The sequence below is a fragment of the Hibiscus syriacus genome, unplaced genomic scaffold, assembly GCF_006381635.1.
Source record: "Hibiscus syriacus cultivar Baekdansim isolate YM2019G1 unplaced genomic scaffold, ASM638163v2 tig00116965_pilon, whole genome shotgun sequence".
NCBI classification, from domain to species: domain Eukaryota; kingdom Viridiplantae; phylum Streptophyta; class Magnoliopsida; order Malvales; family Malvaceae; genus Hibiscus; species Hibiscus syriacus.
In genome coordinates this window covers 5,890,478-5,911,649 of record NW_024063490.1, presented here as the reverse complement: position 1 = coordinate 5,911,649, position 21,172 = coordinate 5,890,478, and the positions used below count along the sequence as shown (strand labels likewise).

Genomic DNA, 21,172 nt, shown 5'->3' with positions numbered 1-21,172 from the left:
TATCAAATCGGAAATCAAGGCATTGGTCATGAGGATGATCAAAATGTCAGGACAATTCCAAATGCTGGGAATACAGCCAGACCTCGTGCCATTCATGATCACTTAAACCCGATCTTAGATGATTTAAATCCTGGAATTGTGGTACCATAAATTCAGGCAGCCCACTTCGAGCTTAAACCTGTCATGTTCAATATGCTGAACTCCATAGGGAAATTTGGGGACATGCCAAATGAAGATGCCAGGCAGCACATTCGTAACTTCTTGGAGGTTTGTGATTCCTTTCGCCAACAAGGAGTGCACGAAGATGTCTTAAAAGTAAATCTATTTCCGTATTCTCTGCATGACCAAGCAAGGTCTTGGTTGAGTGGCGTTCCAGTGGGTTCAATGGAGTCTTGGACTGATCTGTGCAAAAAAAATTTGCAGCGGTATAATCCTCCGAGCATGAACACCCAACTAAGGAACGACATTGCTTATTTTCGTCAGGCTAATGACGAATCAATGTATGAGTGCTATGACCGATATAAAAGCTTGCTTTGTAAGTGTTCGAATCATGGTTTTCAAGATTGGACGCAAGTGGTGATATTCTATAATGGAGTTAATGCACCCACAAGGATAATGCTAGATGCCTCGGCAAATGGGACGTTACTTGACAAATCACCAGCAGAGGCATTTGACATTCTGGATCGGATTGCCACCAACGATTATCAATTTCCATCCAAAGGCTTGGACTTGGGCGAAAAACACATGGAGCTTTCGATCTAGATTCCAAAGATACGGTGTTCACCCAACTTGCTGCTATCACGAACATGTTGAAGAATTTGCAAAGGCCAAGTGAGGTAAGAGAAGTGAAGGCAGCCCATTCAGCATGTTTATTATGCCACAGCAATCACAATGAGAGTGACTGCCCGACCAATCAAGAATCTATCAACTTTATAGGAAACTTCAACCGAGGTAACAACAACCCCTATTCCAACACATATAATCCTGGATGGCGTCAACATCCAAACTTTTTATGGGGAAATCAAGGAACTAACACTGCTCATCAACCAGCTCGGCAGTAGAATTTCAATGACTCCCAGGGATTTCAATCGAATATGCCATGGCATAATTCTCACAAAGGAGGGCATCTTCATCAAACACCAGTTCTTTGGAGGCCACAATGCAAGAGTTTATTGCAACAACGAAGACAATGCTGCAAGATCATACGACCTCCATCAAAAATCAAGGAGCCCTGCTTCAGAGCCATAGTTTGTCATTAAGGGCGCTGGAGAGTCAGGTTGGTCAAATTACCACGGCATTACAAGAACGCAGACCAGGACATCTACCGAGTGACACTGAAGTCAAAAACCTCATGGCAAAAAACAGTGATGTGTGCTAACTCTCCAAACTGGTACATAAATTAATGTCGAAGATAAGTTTGGGGGAAGACCGAAGGATGATTCACCCCCTGTAATCGTGCAAGTTGAGCAAGAAGTACTGGAAGAAGTACCAGAGAAGAGGACAAGGCTGAGGATTTGTTAAGTAAAGAAACTGAGGGGGCAAATAAAAATGCCAAGGCAACTTCTGTTCGCACCCCGTCAGTACAAGAAGCCCGACCCCCACCTCATTTTTCGCAAAGACTGAAGAAGCATAATGAAGATATCCAGTTTAAGAAGTTCGTTGATATTCTGAGTCAACTTCAAATCAATGTTCCTTTTTTGGAAGCCATGGAACAAATGCCCACTTATGCTAAATTTCTTAATGAGATTGTCACTAAGAAAAGAAAGGTGAGCAGTATGAGACAATTGCCACGCAAAAGAATTTTGCTCTTCCTTAAGAAAGCTACCACCGAAGAGACATGATCCGGATAGTTTTATCATCCATATTCGATAGGAGACAAATTTGTTGGGAAGGCACTATGTGACCTTGGATCGAGTGTAAACTTGATGCCTAAATCAATTTTCGTAAAGCTTGGGATAGGAAATGCGAGACCCACATCTGTCATTTTGTAATTAGTCGATCGTTCACATGTGCATCTGAAGGAAGAATTAAAGATGTCATCGTGCGGGTTGACAAATTCGTTTTTCCTGTCGATTTTCTAATTCTGGACTGTGAGGTTGACGCCACAGCACCCATCATCTTGGGGAGACCCTTCCTAGCTACCGGTCGTATTCTCATTGACTGTGAGAGGGGTAAGCTGACCATGCGAGTGGCGATCAATATGTCACTGTGAATGTCTTCCGATCTCTCAAGTACATGGATGATTCTGAAGAATGCCAGAGCATTTTAGAAGTGGATACAGTAATCACGAAAGAAGTAGATCAATTTTGCCAGGACAATTTCATTCAGCTGGAACCTGATGAGGGGCTAATCGAAGACTTAAAGGTTGGAGAACCTAATGATTTTTTATCCGAGGAACATAAGGCTAGCTTCCTTAAAGCTAACCTAGGTACGCGCTTTGAACCTATTAATTTTGAAGAGTTTGTTCCTCTCAAGTCCTCATTACAACATGCTCCTACCTTAGAACTTAAGAATTTACCACAACATCTTAAATATGCTTATTTGGGTAGTAATGAAACTTTACCTGTGATTATTTCCTCTGCCCTTACTCCTAACCAAGAATCTAGTTTGCTAAGTGTTTTGTCACAGCATAAGCGAGCGTTAGGATGGACGATGGCAGATCTGAAGGGAATAAGTCCAACAATATGCATGCACAAAATCCTACTGGAAGAATGTCAAGGCAAATCCATAAAGCCACAGCGCAGACTAAATCCAATCATGAAGCAAGTTGTGATGAATGAGATTCTTAAAGGCTTGACGCTGGCGTAATATACCCTATTTCTGATATTTCTTGGGTGAGTCCCATTCAATGTGTGCCAAAAAGGGAGGCATGACGTGGTGATGAGTGAAGACAACGAATTGATACCTACTCGCACGGTCACCGGGTGGCAGATTTACATGGACTACCGCAAGCTCAACAAGGCCACCAAGAAGGATCACTTCCCTTTATCGTTCATCGATCAAATGCTGGATCGACTTGCTGGCAAGGCATTTTATTGTTTCTTGGACGGATACTAGGGTATAATCAGATTGCCATCGCACCGGAGGACCAAGAGAAGACAACATTCACGTGTCCTTATGGTACGTATGCTTTTCGAATAATGCCTTTTGGACTTTGTAATGCCCTGACAACTTTTCAGCGATGCATACAAGCCATATTTTCAGACATGGTTGAGGACTTTCTGAAATTTTCATGGATGATTTTTCAGTTTCTGGAGATGATTTTCAAAAATGCCTTGGCAATTTGACGAAGGTACTGAAGCGATGCGAGGAGGTTGATCTCGTGCTGAACTGGGAAAAATGCCACTTCATGGCGACCGAGGGCATTGTTCTTAGCCATAAAATTTCTGCAAAGGGCATTGAGGTGGACAAAGCAAAGATCGAGGTGATAGAGAAGTTACCCCCACCAAATTCTGTCAAGGGCATTCGGAGTTTCCTGGACATGTTGGATTTTATAAGAGATTCATCAAGGACCTCTCCACAATATCCAAGCCCTTATGCACCCTACTGCAACAGAACCAGCCGTTCGTGTTCGATCAGAAATTCCTTGGTGCATTCAAAGAGCTGAAGTAAAGACTTACCTCTGCACCAATCGTGGTTTCCCCAGATTGGACGGCACCGTTCGAATTGATGTGTGATGCAAGTGATTTTACCGTGGGAGCTGTACTTGGGCAACGTAGAGGTAAAATTTTTCATGTTATATATTATGCTAGCCATACCTTGAATGAGGCACAATTGAACTATACTACCACTGAGAAAGAATTACTTGCCGTGGTATTTTCATTTGACAAGTTTAGACCATATTTGATAAGGACCAAAGTCATTGTTCACACTGATCACTCAACTATAAAATATTTAGTGAACAAGAAAGATGCCAAGCCTAGACTTATTAGGTGGATATCACTATTGCAGAATTTGACTTAGAGGTAATAGATAGGAAAGGTACTGAGAACCAGGTTGCAGATCATTTATCTAGGCTAGAGAACATTTCAGAATGCCATGACATTTTCGATATTAAAGAAGAATTCCCTGATGAGAAAATTTTATATGCCACGGTAATTTCGTGGTACGATGACCTTGTCAATTTTCTTGTTAGTGGTGTTTTTCCTTATGAACTAAACAGCCAGGGCAAGAAGAAGTTTTTGTATGATGCCAAGTTCTATTTTTGGGACGAGCCGTACCTGTTCAAGCAATGTGCCGATCAAATGATTCGACGGTGTGTCCCCGAAGAGGAGCAACACGATATCTTATATCATTGCCACACCGCAACCTGTGGAGGGCATTTTGGAGGTGCAAGGACTGCTGCAAAGGTCCTCCAATCAGGCTTCTATTGGCCATCACTATTTAAGGATGCCCACACATTTTGTAAAGCGTGCGACAGATGCCAGTGCACTGGAAACATTTCCAGACGAAACGAAATACCGCTGTAAAATATTTTGGAGATAGAACTCTTTGATGTTTGGGACATTGATTTCATGGGACCGTTCCCATATTCTTTTGGAGACTTATACATTTTGCTTGTTGTGGATTACGTCTCAAAGTGGGTTGAAGCGATTGCCACACCGAGGAATGACTCTAAGACGGTGCTCAAGTTCCTTCACAAGAACATCTTTACTCGATTTGAGTACCGAGAGCCATCATCAGTGACGAGGGAACCCACTTTGATAACAAGCTAATTGCCAAGGCATTACAGAAATACGGAGTGCGACATAAAATTACACGGCATATCACCCACAAACAAATGGGCAAGCTGAAGTGTCCAACCGTGAAGTCAAGCAAATTCTCGAGAAGGTGGTGAACCCTCGAAGGAAAGACTGGTCCCCAAAACTCGATGAAGCACTCTGAGCATATCGACAGTATTTAAAACACCTTTGGGAATGTCGCCCTTCAAGATGGTATATGGAAAAGCCTATCACCTTTGGGAATTAATCTATTCAGCGATGATTATGGGGAAGATCTAAGGATATGCATTCTGGTATTAAAGAGTGAATACTCTGGAAGGATAATGAATTAACTTGATGACATGCATCAGTCTGGGAGTTGTGTAACTCGAGTTGTTTGATAATACGATTGATAGTCATAAATTGTAAATGACTTGAATCTTCGATTTTACATTTTCATCTAAAATCACTTCGATCATGTTTGAAAACACAAGTAACGCAAAAGGAAAGGATTCTGAATACCTCATTTGGTTCAATTGGGCTGAAATTTTATGAATTCAAATTATATTCCTGAATACCCTTGATTGTTTGGGTAATGGAATCATTCTCAGTAAATCTAATCTAGAATTATTTTGTATAAAGGTTCCTGAACACTTTTCTGATGCATATGAAAACATAGTGGGATTTTAAAGTATCAGCATTAGATGTTTGATTAGATCGGTTAGTAATTAATTCTCTTCAATAGGACCTCATTCCTGGAATACGATCAGATTGCACAAGTTCGTGCTATCCATTCTGATAACTACAAAATACCTCTGAAAAAAACTTGGATTCTCTAGTGTGTTCCCTATATATTATTAAATTATTTTATTTGTTTTAATATGGTACACTGAAATATATAGTTATTGTTTTATGGATGTACCGAAATAATGGTGATGGATTATGGAATTGTATCATGGTATAAATTGTATCTTGGAGATACTGATTTGTAAAGTACAGCTCTGATCAAGCTGGAAAATTTTTATAGACCTAATGTGACTCTTAGGTAGGCTCTGCAATCCTGAGATCATTCTCGGGTAGGCCTTGCGGCCCTAAGATATGTTCTTAGGTAGGCCTCGTGGCCTCAAAACTTTCTTGGGTATGCTCTCAGACCCTAAGATGTTCCTTAGGTTAACTTTTTATACGATGGTTTTAAAATACGAGTTTATAAAGCTCCACTACAGTATGATTTATGAGATTTACCGAACTATCATTTGATTAGTGTACCTATTATGATTTTTTTATATTGTTGGAACACACTAGACATCCTATTCGATCTCCTAAAAATGTGATACTATGAATGCTTCATATGAAATGAGATATTCATGGCTCCTACTCGATGAACTACCAGTGGAACCTCAGATTTACCGAAAATTTATATACGTCTAAATCAAGAAGGAAACTATATGGCTTTTCATTTATTGCATGTCCTATAGCATTATCTGGTAGTTCTGTATTATTGAGCTTTTCAAAACTCACTCTATTACTCACCATTTCAGGTTAAAAGAATTGTACCAGTGCAGTTATCGACTTCAGTAAGGGAGTTCTTCCGGAGTTGCTTGCAGAGTATGGTACATGTGATTAGGGGGCATGTATATTGTATTTTGTCTTATATACGAGTCTGAAAAATCTATTTTATTTTCGAATATTGGTAAAGTCTACTTTTATATTTATAAATGATTTTATGAGTTTACATGTTAATTAAAGGTTTAAATTTTCTGCTATTTTATAGTGGGTCACTCCGGTGGCCCTAATGTGACACTCCGGATCGGATCTGGTTATCCCCATCGTCTGAGGGGGTTATATTCCTTGTGTGTCATGTCATGGAAGAGAGTCACCATGGTTATTTGATAGGCTGCCCTAGCATTTTTCAACCCAAATGACATCACTTTGTAGCAGAAAGTTCCTCATATGGCTATAAACGTCATTTTCCCCATGTCCTCAAGGTTTATTTTGATCTGATTATACCCTGAGAAGACATCCATGAAGGAAAACCAAGAATGCCCCACAATATTATCTACCAAAGTGTCTATATGAGGTAAGGGAAAATTATCCTTCGGGCTAGCCCTATTAAGGTCTCTCATCATTCCTAGGTACTGAAACTATATTGGATACATATTCGGGATATTTTGCCTCCTGAAGAAAACCTGCATCGATCTGTTTTGTTACTTCTTCTTTAATCTTTAATAGCATCTCTGGTTTCATTCTTCTGAGTTTTTGTTGAATTGACTTACATTATAGTTTAATAGGCAATGAGTGGACTACTATATCAGTGCTCAGCCCCAACATATCTTGATACGACCAAACGAATACGTCTTTAAACTCCTGGATCAACTTATCAAATCTAGTCTTATTTATGTGGAAAGAGTATTGCCAATTTTTACTTCTCTCGGTACTTTCACTGTCCCCAAATTGATGAGCTTTATTTCTTCCTTGTGGGGTAGAATCTATTTTTCATCTCTTTCTACCAATCTCAATAGCTAATTAGGGACTTTATAGTCTTCTTCATCTTCGCACTCATTGACTTCTTCCAGACACAATGGTCGCTTGAAATCTATCTTGTAACTGGCCTCAGGAACATTTATGGTAGTATTATTGTGACATATGCATAAAATTTGGCTCGGATATGTTGGAATGTAAATAATAAAGAACATAGAATAAAGAATATGATGTAAAGAACACAATGTAAAAAAAATGTGAAGAATGAAAGTGATTATCATTTGAGAAGAAAAATATCTTTCATTAATTGATTGAATAATCATTGAGTTTTACAAAAAGTTCTATAGATACTTTTAAGATGCTAACATAAATTATTTCAGGATATTTATTTGGATTCACCCAAAAAACTACGGGGAGGTCTTCGGCTGTCCAGTTGTTGAGCTTTTCACCGGGGAAACAATGACGAATTCCAGCTAGAAACTTTCTAGGTTGGTACCCCCCAGTAATCATGTTGATTGATAGTCCCTTCAAAGTTTCTCTAATCTACTCATCTTCTTTCGTCAACCTCTCGATCTCGATGGCACTGGCTAGTTGTTGCACTATATCGTGCACTCCTCCAAATTTGAAAGAGTTCTTCAGATGAGGGAAGGACATGCATTCTCTGGGGACGTCCTCTCATCTCAATCTGGCTTTCCTCGCTTAATCACTTTTCTTCTGCTCTTGGCCACGCTGTTGGAAGGTGGGCTTAAACCCGATCCTGAAATGGTCTCTCTTTCATTCAATAGTTATGGGTCGAACTAGCCCTTTCAGATCTTTTTCTAGTCATTTGTCGATTCTCACTCCTCTTCCTAGGGTTTGCCTAACTGTCATCTTAGTACAATCTGACAATGCGGGGCGCAGAATCTTGCTTCCTCGGTAATGTATGTTACGTTAATAAACTCTAAGACCCTGAAAGAACATTCCAAGGCATCCTTATTGACGTTGATGTGCAGGGCATTAGACGTCACAAAAGCAATGATTTCTTATTCATCTCCGATACTGACCAATCATCCATCAATTACAAATTTCATCTTTTGATGTTGGGATGAAGGAACTGCCCCTGCAACGTGGATTCAGGTCTCCCCATATGTCAGGTGGATGTCCATTATCACAAATTCAATATTGTAAATAGCAGGCTCGATCAACAAGGGTATTTCCATCTTTCCCATTACTCCCTTCTAGGTTCCATTGAATGCTCTGACGATGTTATGATAAGCTCTCATGTGTGAGCTATCTATGGGCATTCTTTGCAGTGTAGCCAAGGGTATTACGTTCAATGCATACTCGTTATGTATCGGAATCCCTGGCAAGACATGGTCGTGGTAGTGCACCGTGATATTTGAAGACTTGATGGACCTTATTCCTCATTCTGGGATATCATCATCAGTGAAGCTAATGTAGTTATCTACAGATATATGTCTCACGATTCGGTCCTAACTTATTATCGAGATATCCTCAGGGATGAACATATGGTTAAGTACTTTCAGCAAGGCGTTCCGATGTACTTCCGAGTTGATAAACATATCTAATATTGAGATTTTGCCTGCTGATTGTGAAGTTGCTCCACTACGTTATTCATTGTGCTTTAGAAACCTCAGGAACTCGCGACCCTAAGCTTCATTCACAGGCTTATTAATAATCATTGGAGGTTCTTCATTGAAAATTTTTAGCATCACCACTGTCTTGGCTTTGGCTTTTGCTTTGTCTGCCTCAGTGGATGTCTCAGATGAGTAGCATCTTCCACTCCTTATGACGTGGCCAACCCCACTTACTTCTTCTGTAGTAGTTTTATTTCCTCGCTTATCTTTTCAGTAGAATTTTACCCCTCTAATATAGATACACTAGTTGCATAACTCTAAGGAATATGCCGAGTGTCCTTGAACGGGAAGGGGGACAAAGTTGTAATCAAAACTTTAGGAGTTGTTGATGATGAGTTCTCGTTTCTTATTTTAACTGTGATGATCACCAGTTTCCTCATCCTCGACATCCTGTTAGAGCCATCAGTCATATATAAGTCCATCTCTCATGTGTTCTCCTCTTTGTTGAAGAATTCCACTTCCCCATTGTTCATTATCTTCTAAAGTAATCCTAAGAATTTATGGCAATTATGTATGTCGTGGTCCTCCATTTGGTGATAATCACAATATGTTTTACATCTAAATGGTTTCAACTTGGGATTACCTCTAATCATTCATGATGTGCACAGCTGCTTGAACACCTAGCTGAGAGGGAATTTGACTTCTAATATATCTCTTTTGTCCTCTTGATCTCCTTTCATCAATCATATTGACTCATTGCCCCCATGGTTGGGCAGGGGCGAGCATTTGCAGCTGGTGTTTTGAATTACAAGTATCTGGTGTTGATGAGATTTTGTACAACCTCTTGAAAGTCAAGCAATTCTTGATGTCATGCCCAACGATCCCTGCATGGTACTCGTAGTGGGTGTTGGCATTATACCAATGAGGGTAAGGCGGCTGTAGCGGAGTCAACTTATAGTGGCGTACTAAATCTTCCTTCAAGAACGAGGCGTAGATTTCCAAGTATGACACTTACACCGGTGATAAAGTTGGTCTCATAATCTCCCTTCTTAGACCTCTGTTTTCATGGGTGATTACCCTCTCTGCCCTAGGTTGGGTGATCGTAACACTAACCGCGCAATTTTTTATGTAAGTGTTCACGTGGTTTACCTCGCTTTTATTTTTTTTAAATAGGGCTTATTCGACCCTTCTCCTCCTTCAATCTTTCCATTCCTAATGGCATTTTCGATTAGCTCTCCGAAAATGACCAGGTCGGTAAAGTTCTTGGTAGCATTTTCTAGCAGATGCCCCAGATACGGGGCTTTTAAGGTATTTACAAAAATAGTTGTAGTATCTTTTTACAGTAATGGGGTTACATCTGTGATGCCACATCACGCCACCTTATGGCATATTTTCTAAAGGTTTCATTATATCTTTTCTCCATATTTTACAGCATCCACCTGTCAGCTACTAGATCTGTGACATGGTGATACTGCTCCAAAAATGCCCAGGCCAAATCCCTCTATGATTTGACGTGGGATTTGGTTAACTGGTTGTACCATTTGGCAGTCGATCTAATTAAACTATCCTAGAAGGAAAGTATCAAAAGCTTCTCATTCTCAGTATAGCATGTCATTCTTCTACAGAACATGGTGAGGTGAGCAGATGAGCAAGTGGTCCCATCATATTTTTTGAAGTATATTCCTTTGAACTTTGGGGGAAATATGAGATCAAGAACTAAGCTTAGTTTCTTGCGTTCATCCCGTAAAAAAGCTCTACTTCTACTGACCTCACTCTTTCATACAGACTTTTCAGCTGCTAGGTTATCTCACTATTAGCCTTTTCCTTTTCTTCTATCTCATTAAAGTTGGACACATCTCTTCCACGCCTGATTCGACAGGTCTTACCCTGGCAGCAGATATGTAATTCATTGGGAATACGGGCTCGGTGTGGTGTTGTTAATTAACCAAGTAGATTCTAGGGCGATTCTCCTATAGAGCAGGTGATCTAATATAAATGTGCACCAGTGGAAACCGGGAGGATGTGGAGGATCCAGTATAAATCCCGATGGGTGCTGGGGTTCGAATGCATATCCCGCTAGGTGTGACGATCCCGGTCCAAAACTTGGAGGATACAAGGGCTCTTGATCGGATGACATTGGTTGGTTAACTGTGGCTTTTTTGGTCGTATAATGTTTCTTGAATATGTCTTTGATCTTTTGCAGTAGACAGAGTTATGAGTTTTCCATTTATGCTTCCATTTTATTCAGTCTCTCTCTCATTTCCTCTTGTGTTTCCCTGTGGTCTTGTTCAATTCGTGCTAGTCTCTCTTCCATTTTCTTGGTTAACTTACGAGTACCGTAGGGGTGTGAGGTGTATGCTAGGATCACTACAAATGATCAAAAATTGTATTTTATTATTTGATGTATTATTAAATGAATGAATTGTTTTAATTCAAATATTAAGATTTAAACATTAGAAGAAGAAAAAAACATGAAAATGAAATGCAAACGATATTGATTCCAAAATAACTTAGTTAGTACAAAACGTTCTCAACATCACACATTGCCTAAGTACTTAGGCAAATAGAGTACATCAACAAGGACCTAAATATTGTATTTAGCTCTATCCTCTAATTTCTCGTGCTCTATCATCAGCTCTATGATGCGACGCTCTTCCTCTGATTCTGGGATCACGAAAACTCTCATGTTGTTGCTTCTTCAGACAACTAGTAGACTTGGTGAGCAACACCGCTGACCTGATCCATTGCCTTCTTCATTGCTTCATGCTGCCTCTGAATGGTGTCGTTAGCCTTTCGTATCGCTATTTCAATTTGGGACTAGTCAATGGTCGACTTTGTTCAAGTTGTTGGATTCGTTGATGGCATATTTGTACTGCTTCTAACTCAATAATCTTGGCTTTTAAGGCTTCACTTTCCAGCTCGTCCATTTCTCGTGCGAATGAGTAAATCAGCTCTCCTCCCTCCAACTCATCTATTTTCCTCTTCAATGCCTCGTTATCTCTTTGAAGAATAAAATCGTTGTTCTTGTAGGGGTTTTGAAAATACTCCTCTAAGTTAATCAGTCGTGACTCGAACTGTTCAATCTATGATCGCCTCTATGCCAACTTCGGATTGGCCTCATCCCTTTGTTCTCTCAGTCTCTAAGCATGTTGCATTGCTCATTTTTTTCCTCCTGGCTCCTTCTTTCACTTCTCTTTACCTCGTCGAGTTTTATTTTTAATGCCTTACTAGTATGATGTAGACCTTGGGCTCTTATGTTCTTCTCTTGGTCTCTGAAATCCAGGTCCAAATCATCGAAATTCTCCTGGACTTTCTCTTTTTCTTTGGCCAACTGCTTTATTACCCCTTCTTTCTTAAGCAGCTCGAGCTCCCACACTGTCTTTTCATCTAAGAAGCTTCTTTGTTTTTTATCTCTCTCCATATTCATTAATTGGATTTCCTCTCTCAAAAGCTCAGCCTCAATCAGGAGCCTCCTTAATCGCTCCTCCATGGTCAACTCGTCCTCCAAATTTTGTTTAAAAAAATCCCAAATGGAGTCACCAAGTTGTCAACATCGTTTTTCGCCCGGGCGGGGAAAGACTGATAACGACTCACGGTTTTCTTTTTGAAAAGAATTTTGAAATGTGAGGAGTCACCACCAATCATTTAAGGTACGATTGAGACACCATAAAAATCGTGTGATTGTAATAAAACATTTTATTTTTATAAAAATACCAAGTTTTAAGGTCTACAAAAATCCAGAAATCAAGTTCAAGAGTCAGCTACGCGTGGGGAATAATTAGGGCCCCACATGTGCCCAAAAATTAGTACCTAGTTGGTTACCCTATATTTAAAATCAGAAATTTTGAGTTTAAACGTTACTTAATTTAGAAATCATTAAGGATGCAAAGTTGAAAAGGGTATTCGTTATTAAAGCCGATAACATTCGCCCCTAGCATAAACGCGAGAGATCAGCTATTGTGCTTGATAACCGAATAATACCTCATTTTTAGAAAATCATGATGTTGTTTTAAAAAGGATGTGAACTTATTTTGGGAATTACCAGTAGTCACCCCCTGAGCATACTTGCGGGAGATATATTATTAATTCCCTAATAAGTGAACATTACCTTAGGCTTAAAAATAAAATGCAATCAAACAAATTTTATATATCCTAATTAAATTAAGAGTAAGGGGTTGTTTGTTTGCCTCTTAATGGAATCATTCAGCGCGTTTGTTTCGCACCTCTGAATGATTCAGTGCTGACTTATTCAGCAAAACAGTGTTGAATGATTCAGCATAGAAGTACATTCTGAATGATTCAGCGCCATTATCAAAAAACATGTCACATTCAGAGCTAATTCATTCAGAGCCTCTGAATCATTCAGCGCTTAATCATTCTGAAGTAAACAAACAACCCCTAAATTAAGGCTTTTTCTAGCGTAAAGTGTCAAATTATGAAAATTAAAGGACCTAAAGGCACAAACCTAAAAGTTTAGGTTATAATATTAACCTTATTTGATTTTAACCCACTTATTGAATCGAATAACCGAGGTGGTCCCTTAAGCATTTACGCGAGGGCCGACTCAGATTATTCCCTAAATTAAGGGGACAATATTGAAATCTAACTAAAAGTGGAGGCTCTATTTAACCTATTTAATTATGTCAATATTAAAGCTCTAATCAAAATTTGGGGACTAAAAAGGTCAAGATCTAAAAATATCGATTTCTAACAGATTTAAAAGTTTATGGACCTAAATCAATAATTTCTAAAGTTCAGGACTAATTAACAACCAAAATTCTAAATATTATCTAGTTTAACCTATTAAAAGGGAATTAAACCTAATTTTTTAAGAAAATATTAATTATTAATAAATTTTAAAAGTCGAGCAATCAATTCGAGTAATCGGGTATCTTATACGAAAATTCGACTCGAATTGCTCCCTACTTAAATTAGAGTGTCATCCTAATTTCTAAGTTTGATTCGAATGTTAATCTAATTTAAAAATAAATCTAAGAATTTAAACTATGAAATATTAAAACATTTAACAAACCTAATTAAAAAAACAAAGAATAAAAAAATAGTGAAAAAACATAAAATAAAAATAAAATAACATAAATAAAAAGACCTAATTACATAAATATCAAATTACCAAGCTCAAAACAAATAAATTAGGCATGCAACAGGGGCTAGACTGAAACAAATCAAATTTTGAAGGCTAAATCGAAACAAAATAAAGATAAACAGATTAGGGACTAAAATTCAAAAACACACGTAAACTACATGGACTTAAAGATAATTATTCATTTTATTTAAGCTTAAAAATAATCTATCAAATTAAAAGGATAAATTACAGAATCAGTCCATGCAATTTTTTTAAAATTAAAAGGTCACTACACATGACTAAAATACAAAAAATATAGGTAACTTATAGGGACCAAAAAACAATTTTACCAAAATATATAAAACAAATATTTGAAGGGAATTTGTGTGTAGAAAAGTGATGCAAAATCTTTCACGTGTGAGGCTAAAAATTATAATATTGTATAAAAAGTTAGTAAAATCGAATTACAAAGACCATTAGAGTTTAAGATAATTAGAGGTTAATATATAAAATAAAATTTGTTTTGGATGGACAAGTTTATATTTATATAAATAAAAATCATGTTCAATTCGAGGTAAAATATAATAATATATTTTCAATTTTTATTAATTTAATTCTTACTTTTGATATTTTATATTTAATTTTTTTGAATAATTTTTTATTTTAAATTAGAAATATTTTATTTTTTTTCTAAAAATTCTAATAAGTCTATAAACTTTTAGATAAAAATCAATGGCCCTCAAGCGCAACCAAAACAACTAATTTTTATTTTTATTAATGTGACATGTCATCAAACTAATAGAGGTTAACATTATAGTGATCATATCTTAATTAAAGCGAAAAAAGTGGCCATGTATTAAATTTTTTGGATTGAGTGATCATACATTTATAAAATTAAAAAAAAGTGACAAACTTTATAGTTTACCCTATTTATTAATATAATTAATAATATTTAATATTTGATACTAAAATATTAATTACTACTCCATTTATCCATATAATTAATAGTAATTAATATATAACGCATAAAAATATTGAATATTATTTATACTCCATAATTAATAGTATTAAATATTTGATGCTTGAAATATTAAATACTATTTATTATAATTTAATGTATGTGGTAGTATTAAAGGAACGACGTCGTGCTGCACTCGACTCAGTTGAATCTGGAAAACAAAGCAATGAGTCAGGCTCGAGTCTTAAAAGCGCATGCCTACGCCTGGTCATACTGCACTCGCGCTCACCAGATCTCCGCTATCTTCCTCGTAATAACCGCCACTTTCTTCCTCACTCGTCTCTTCGATCAATCCTTCCCTCGCTCTAGCTGCTACCTCGATAACGGCAGTCCGAACCCGAACGTCAACAACCTCCACGTCGCCAAAACCAACGCCGCCGGCCACCTCTTGTGGCCGGAACGAGGGTACGGGTCCCACCTCTCTCTCAAGATCTATGTCTACGACGAGAACGAGATCGACGGCTTAAAACTCCTTTTGTACGGAAGAGATGGATCCGTTTCTACCGATGATTGTCTCAAAGGCCAGTGGGCTTCTCAGGTAATGGTACTTTCTTTTAGGAATACTTTCTTTCAAATTAAATCTTAATTTGTCAGTAAACAAAAATGCAGGTTAAAATACACAGGCTATTGCTTGAATCTCAATTTCGGACAACAAAGAAAGAGGAAGCTGATTTGTTCTTTGTACCAGCTTATGTTAGATGTGTTCTGATGTTGGGTGCTCTTAATGAAAACGAAATTAACCAAACCTATGTCAAGGTAAAAGCTTACTTTTAATTGTTCAAGATCTAGGTTTCATGAATTTTTTGTTCATTTTTAGTAACGAATGAACTGTTTCTTTGTTTCAGGTCTTGAGCCAGATGCCGTACTTCAGGCGATCCGGAGGACGGGACCATATATTTGTTTTCCCAAGGTATAATAACTGTTAGTATTTTGTTTCGTTTTGGTTTGAATTTTATTAACTTTGATTCCAAGGCTGTTTGCTTTTTACATGTAATTACAGTGGTTCCGGAGCTCACGTGTTTAGATCTTGGTCAACTTATCTAAACCGATCCATTATTCTCACTCCTGAGGTATTGGTCTTCTCTGTCCAAAAAATCTTATGAGTTTTGTTTAGCATATGCATTCGGTTTTGCTAGGTCGTGACCTGTGATATAGGTCAATCCATCTGTCCTCCTCGTGCCCGAGTTTAATTGTTCCCAACTCATGTAGGAGATGTGGAGTTAATAGATGTATTGTAGAACTATTATTAGATATTGTTATGCACAATGAAGTTTCCTTTTCTTTTTCTTTCCAAATTGTAAATACCCCAGAAGGAATAGAAAGAGGTTTTGAGTAGAGGATTATATACTTCTCTTCTCTGTACCCCCCCCCCAAAAAAAATCTTGTTTTAATTTCTTACAAATGAATGTTTGAAGCCATTTTGTCTCCATTTTAAGTTATTCCTAAGCTTCACATTTCAATTTTTCTTACCAATGGAGACCTTCAGAATTGAACTTCTCGTGTTTTATGTTGGATTTCTTAACAAAAGAATGCTGATTTGTGTATTGTGCAGGGAGACCGTGCTGATAAGAGAAACGTAAGTGCCTTCAATACATGGAAAGATATCATCATTCCTGGAAATGTTGATGATGGGATGACGAGAACAGGGCTCACTATTTTCCAACCTTGGCCTCTATCAAAGAGAACGTATTTGGCGAACTATTTAGGCCGGGCACAAAATAAGGTTGGTCGTCTCAAGTTGATTGAGCTTGCAAGGGAATATCCAGATAAGGTACGTTTTCCTTCTTTGTCAGATTACTGCCTTAGATATGACATTGCATCGTATACTGATGATTTAGTAGTGGCTTTATATAGAACCTCAAAACAACAATATAAAGCCTATTTCTCACTTTTAACTAGAATGAAGAATTGGGTAAACTACACTTTTTGTACCTAAACTAAACTAGTTTTGGTACCTAAACTTTATTTTCTTTCAAAACCACACCTAATGTTTAGTTTAGGTTTCACATCAAAATAACTGTTAAGTTTTTAACGGCAGGTAATTGAAACCTAAACTAAACGTTTAAGTATGGTTTTGAAAAAAATATAAAGTTCAGGTACCAAAACTAAAAAGGAACAAATGTAATGGTTTAGGTACTAAACGTGTAGTTTTTCTTAAAGAATTATATGTTTTTAATATGTCTCATATTGTTACTTCTTGCCTGTATGGCCGTATCTACTATTTTGGTAAAATATTGTTAGACTAATCTTACTGTGGGTTTTGATTCATTTGTGGTTGATTGATGTGAACTATGATATCTCGAGCCTTTAACATTCTTTCTTTCACATGCTAAATTGGTTGATTTTGACTAGAATTTTCTCATTTATCTTGTGGGAAAACTGTGTAACAGTTGGAATGTCCAGAGCTAGACTTCAGGGGTCCTAACAGATTGAGAGGACGGGAATACTTTCAGCACCTTGGCAATGCCAAGTTTTGCTTTGCACCACGTGGACAGTCATCTTGGACCCTCCGCTTTTACGAGGCATTCTTTGTGGTCTCTCTTTCTCCTTCCCCCTTTCTCTGTCATTCACAAACACATGAACACAAGCTTTTCGAAGCCAACTGAACCATCATAAATTTTTATTGTTTTCCTTTTCATGAACAGGAATGCGTTCCTGTCATCTTATCAGATGAGGTAGAACTACCATTTCAGAATGTAATCGACTACACACGGATATCAATCAAATGGCCATCCACATCAATAGGACCTGAACTTCTGGACTACCTAGCTTCAATACCAGGTCAGATATTCTATCTTTTGCTTGTTGCTCTACTTATTGAACTCTTTAGCAGCATTGAACAACAACTGAGCTTTGCATTTACGATTCAGATGGGGTCATAGAGCAGATAATAGCTCGCGGCAGGCAAGTAAGATGCTTGTGGGTTTACGCTCCGGACTCAGAGCCATGTTCTACAATGCAAGCACTAATGTGGGAGCTTCAGAGGAAAGTGAGGCAATTTCACCAGTCAGCTGAAACATTTTGGCTGCATAATGGATCCGTTGTGAATAGGGATCTTGTTGAGTTTGCAAACTGGAAACCTCCTATGCCTCTACCATAAAAAAAAGACTATTTGGTCGGAAGAGATCCCTTTTTCTTAAATTTTAAAAAATTAGTATTCACTATTTTTTCAATGTTGTAAAAATGACACGAAATTGTATTTGTAAATTATAGTATGATGAAAATTAATGATAATAAAGCTGATTTTATAATATTATGTCTCTGTTTCTAGATGTTTATAAATTTATTAAGGATGCATAAATAGATATTTGTGTGTAGGGAAAGTGATGCAAGATCTTCCACCTGTGAGGCTAAAAATGATCATATTTTATCGGTAAGAATCAGAAAACTGAGCAGAGATGATACAGTCCACAAAAATATATGGTGACCACATTGTTCTCCGGTTGCAGAAACATTTAATGGAAATTTCATCAGCAACAACTCTCATTCTTCACCTGAAACTGGGATTTCAAGATCCAAAACTACGAATGCTATCCTTGTCCTGATCTTTCAGGTATTGACACATTCGTAGTCTAATTCCAAGGAACTTGTCGGGTATCCTTGAATGGGAATGGTGACGGAGTTGTGATCACGACCTTTGGAGTTATTGGAGCTGAACTCTCAACTTTAGGCTTAATCGTGATAATTATGGGTTTCTTTGCCCGCATATGTCAAGTTAGATCTCTCTGACGTGCATACGTCCATTTCCTTTTTGCCTTCACCATTGTCAAAGAATTCTACCTCCATATTGTTCATCATTATTTAAAGGAAACCCCTGAACTCATGGCAAAACTGAATCTCATGGCCCTCCTCCTGATGATGCTCACAATATAGTCCACAATTAATAGGATTTAGTTTGTGGTTGCGTTTGATCATACCACCTTCACTTAATTGTCCAAATACCCAACTACGCAAAAATTTAACTTCAGAAACGTCCCTCTTCATCCTCTTGTCATCATCCTCATGAATCACATTTACCCCTGAACCTCCATGGTTCGAAAACAGGTGAGCAGCCGTAATTGGTGATTTGAATTCCAAATCCCTCATATTAATCAGATTTTGCACCACCTTCTTAAAGGCCAAGTAATTCTCAATTGAATGCCCAGCGATTCCAGCGTGGTATTCATAGTGAGCGTTGGCATCATACCAACGGGGATTTGGAGGTTGAAGAGGGGTTAGCTTATATGGCCGCATCACATTCGCCTTTAGTAACGAGGCGTATATTTCGGAGTATGGTATTGGCACAGGTGTGAAGGTCATCTTTTTAGTTTCTCTCCTTGGGCCTCTGGACTCATTCTTGGTAGAGCTAGTATCCATCATTTCTACTCTAGGTTGTGCAATCATGATGCCTTTTGAGACATTTTTGTTGTAGGTGCTTGTATTGTTCACCTCATTCTTCCTCTTATTATACATTGGCATCTTTGAGCTTGACCCCTCTCCTTCTTCAATCATGTCACTTCATATGGCATTCTCAATCAGCTCGCCTGAAATGACCAAGTCAGTTAAATTCTTGGTAGTATTTCCAAAAAAATGTCCGAGGTATGGATCTCTCAGAGTGTTCACAAAAATGATAGTGGTTTCATTCTCTAGTAGTGGTGGTTGAACCTGGGCAGCCACGTCACGTCATCTTTGGGCATATTGTCTTAAGGTCTTATTGTGTTTCTTTTCCATGTTTTGGAAAGTCCATCGGTCTGGTACTAGGTCAGTGACATGGAGGTATTGTTCCAGGAAGGCTTTTGCCAGATCCCTCCATTATTTTATATGTAACATGGTCAATTGATTATACCACTTGGTTACAGATCCAGATAAACTGTCCTGAAAGTAGTGAATTAACAGTTTCTCATTCTCCACATAGCCAAGCATCCTTCTACAAAATATTATGATGTGGGACGAGGGGCAAGTGGTTCTATCATATTTCTTAAAGTCTGGCACCTTGAACTTTGGTGGAAGCATGAGGTCAGGGATTAACCTCAGTTCTCTATTGTTGATCTCGTAGAATGGCTCGATCACCTCAACTGACTTCACCATTTCTTCCATATTTTTAAGTTGTTGAGTGAGTTCACTATTTTCATTCTTCTCGGCTAGTTCGTTCAGGTCTAGGGGTAAGTCTTCAGTACCATGTTCCTCTGGCCTTACTCGCGGCCCAGGTGAATAGTTTATCAGGAAAGAGGATCATATATGGTGCAGATGATTAGCAAGGTAGACACTAGGATGAGCCTCTTGCGAGGTTACAGAGCGATCAGTAACGTGGATGAGAGTAAAGCCCGGGGGATGAGGGGGTCTTGATTGGAAGATGTAGGATGATCTACAGGAACTTTTTCAATAGTTTCATGTTTTTTGAATATATCATCTATTTTCTTCAACAAATTGAGTTATGAGCTTGCAATATCAGCCTTGATCTTATTCAGTATGCCTCTCACTTCCTCTTGCATGTCTTTTTGCTCTTGCTCCATACAGGCTAATCTCTTGTCCATCTTCTAGTTATTTTTCTGGTGTCGTATGGATGTGGGGTGTTCTTGCTAGTAGCAGAGGCCAAGGTCGCTACAAACGATCGAAGATCTTATTTTATTATTCAGTGTGTCTTTTTAAATGAATGAATGTGTTAATATGTGGTTAAAAAATAATCAACCAAAATGTAAAATGAATGTACAAATGTATGCAAAAATTGTTGAATTTTTCCTAACAAATAAATTAATGCGGGAAGTAAATGCAATGTAGAAGCCATTAACCCCCAATAGTGAACATCACATAAATACTTTCATTTCATGAAAGTTGCAACCATCACAAGAATTTTGATCATAGATAAGGTCTGGCCCTCAGACTCAATTCTACAATTCATTCATGAGCTTAGTGACCTTTTTTCCATAATAGAAACTGGACTAGTAAAATCTAAAATAATTTTTCCCTATTGGTCAGCTCCCTCGTGTAGCGGGCTACATCTCCCATCTGAGTTATTGCCTAACCCATCATATGTTCTCGTTTTGTCACTATCACTTGGTAATACTCTAAGGTGTCCTTTAAACCAGCGTTGATGCTATTGATTGCTTTCTCCATATTAGTGACTTGAAATCGACATTGTTGGAATTCATATTCTAGTCTCCTGACTTTCTCTCGCGGGGACTTGTTTTCTTCGTGAGAAAGCCTAAGTTCATCGATGCTGGAGGGACCTGTTGTTGGTGAAGAGCATCCTTGAGTTGTGAGATACGATCTCCTAACTCATGATTTCTAGCTCGAGTAAGGCTCATTTCTTTTTCATGCCTCAATTGCATCTCTCTCA

At 38.0% G+C, this 21,172-nt stretch overlaps 1 protein-coding gene across 1 annotated transcript; it reads left to right on the top strand.

Moving 5' to 3' along the window:
- The first annotated feature begins 15,022 nt into the window (after nt 1-15,022).
- LOC120191147 (probable glucuronosyltransferase GUT1) lies at nt 15,023-18,014 on the top strand. Its single transcript, XM_039194132.1, has 8 exons — nt 15,023-15,394; nt 15,466-15,612; nt 15,702-15,766; nt 15,857-15,926; nt 16,409-16,627; nt 17,247-17,390; nt 17,502-17,637; nt 17,727-18,014. Exons 1-8 carry the CDS (start codon nt 15,023-15,025, stop codon nt 17,954-17,956), a joined length of 1,383 nt encoding a protein of 460 aa, XP_039050063.1. The 3' UTR covers nt 17,957-18,014.
- The last annotated feature ends 3,158 nt before the right edge of the window (nt 18,015-21,172 follow it).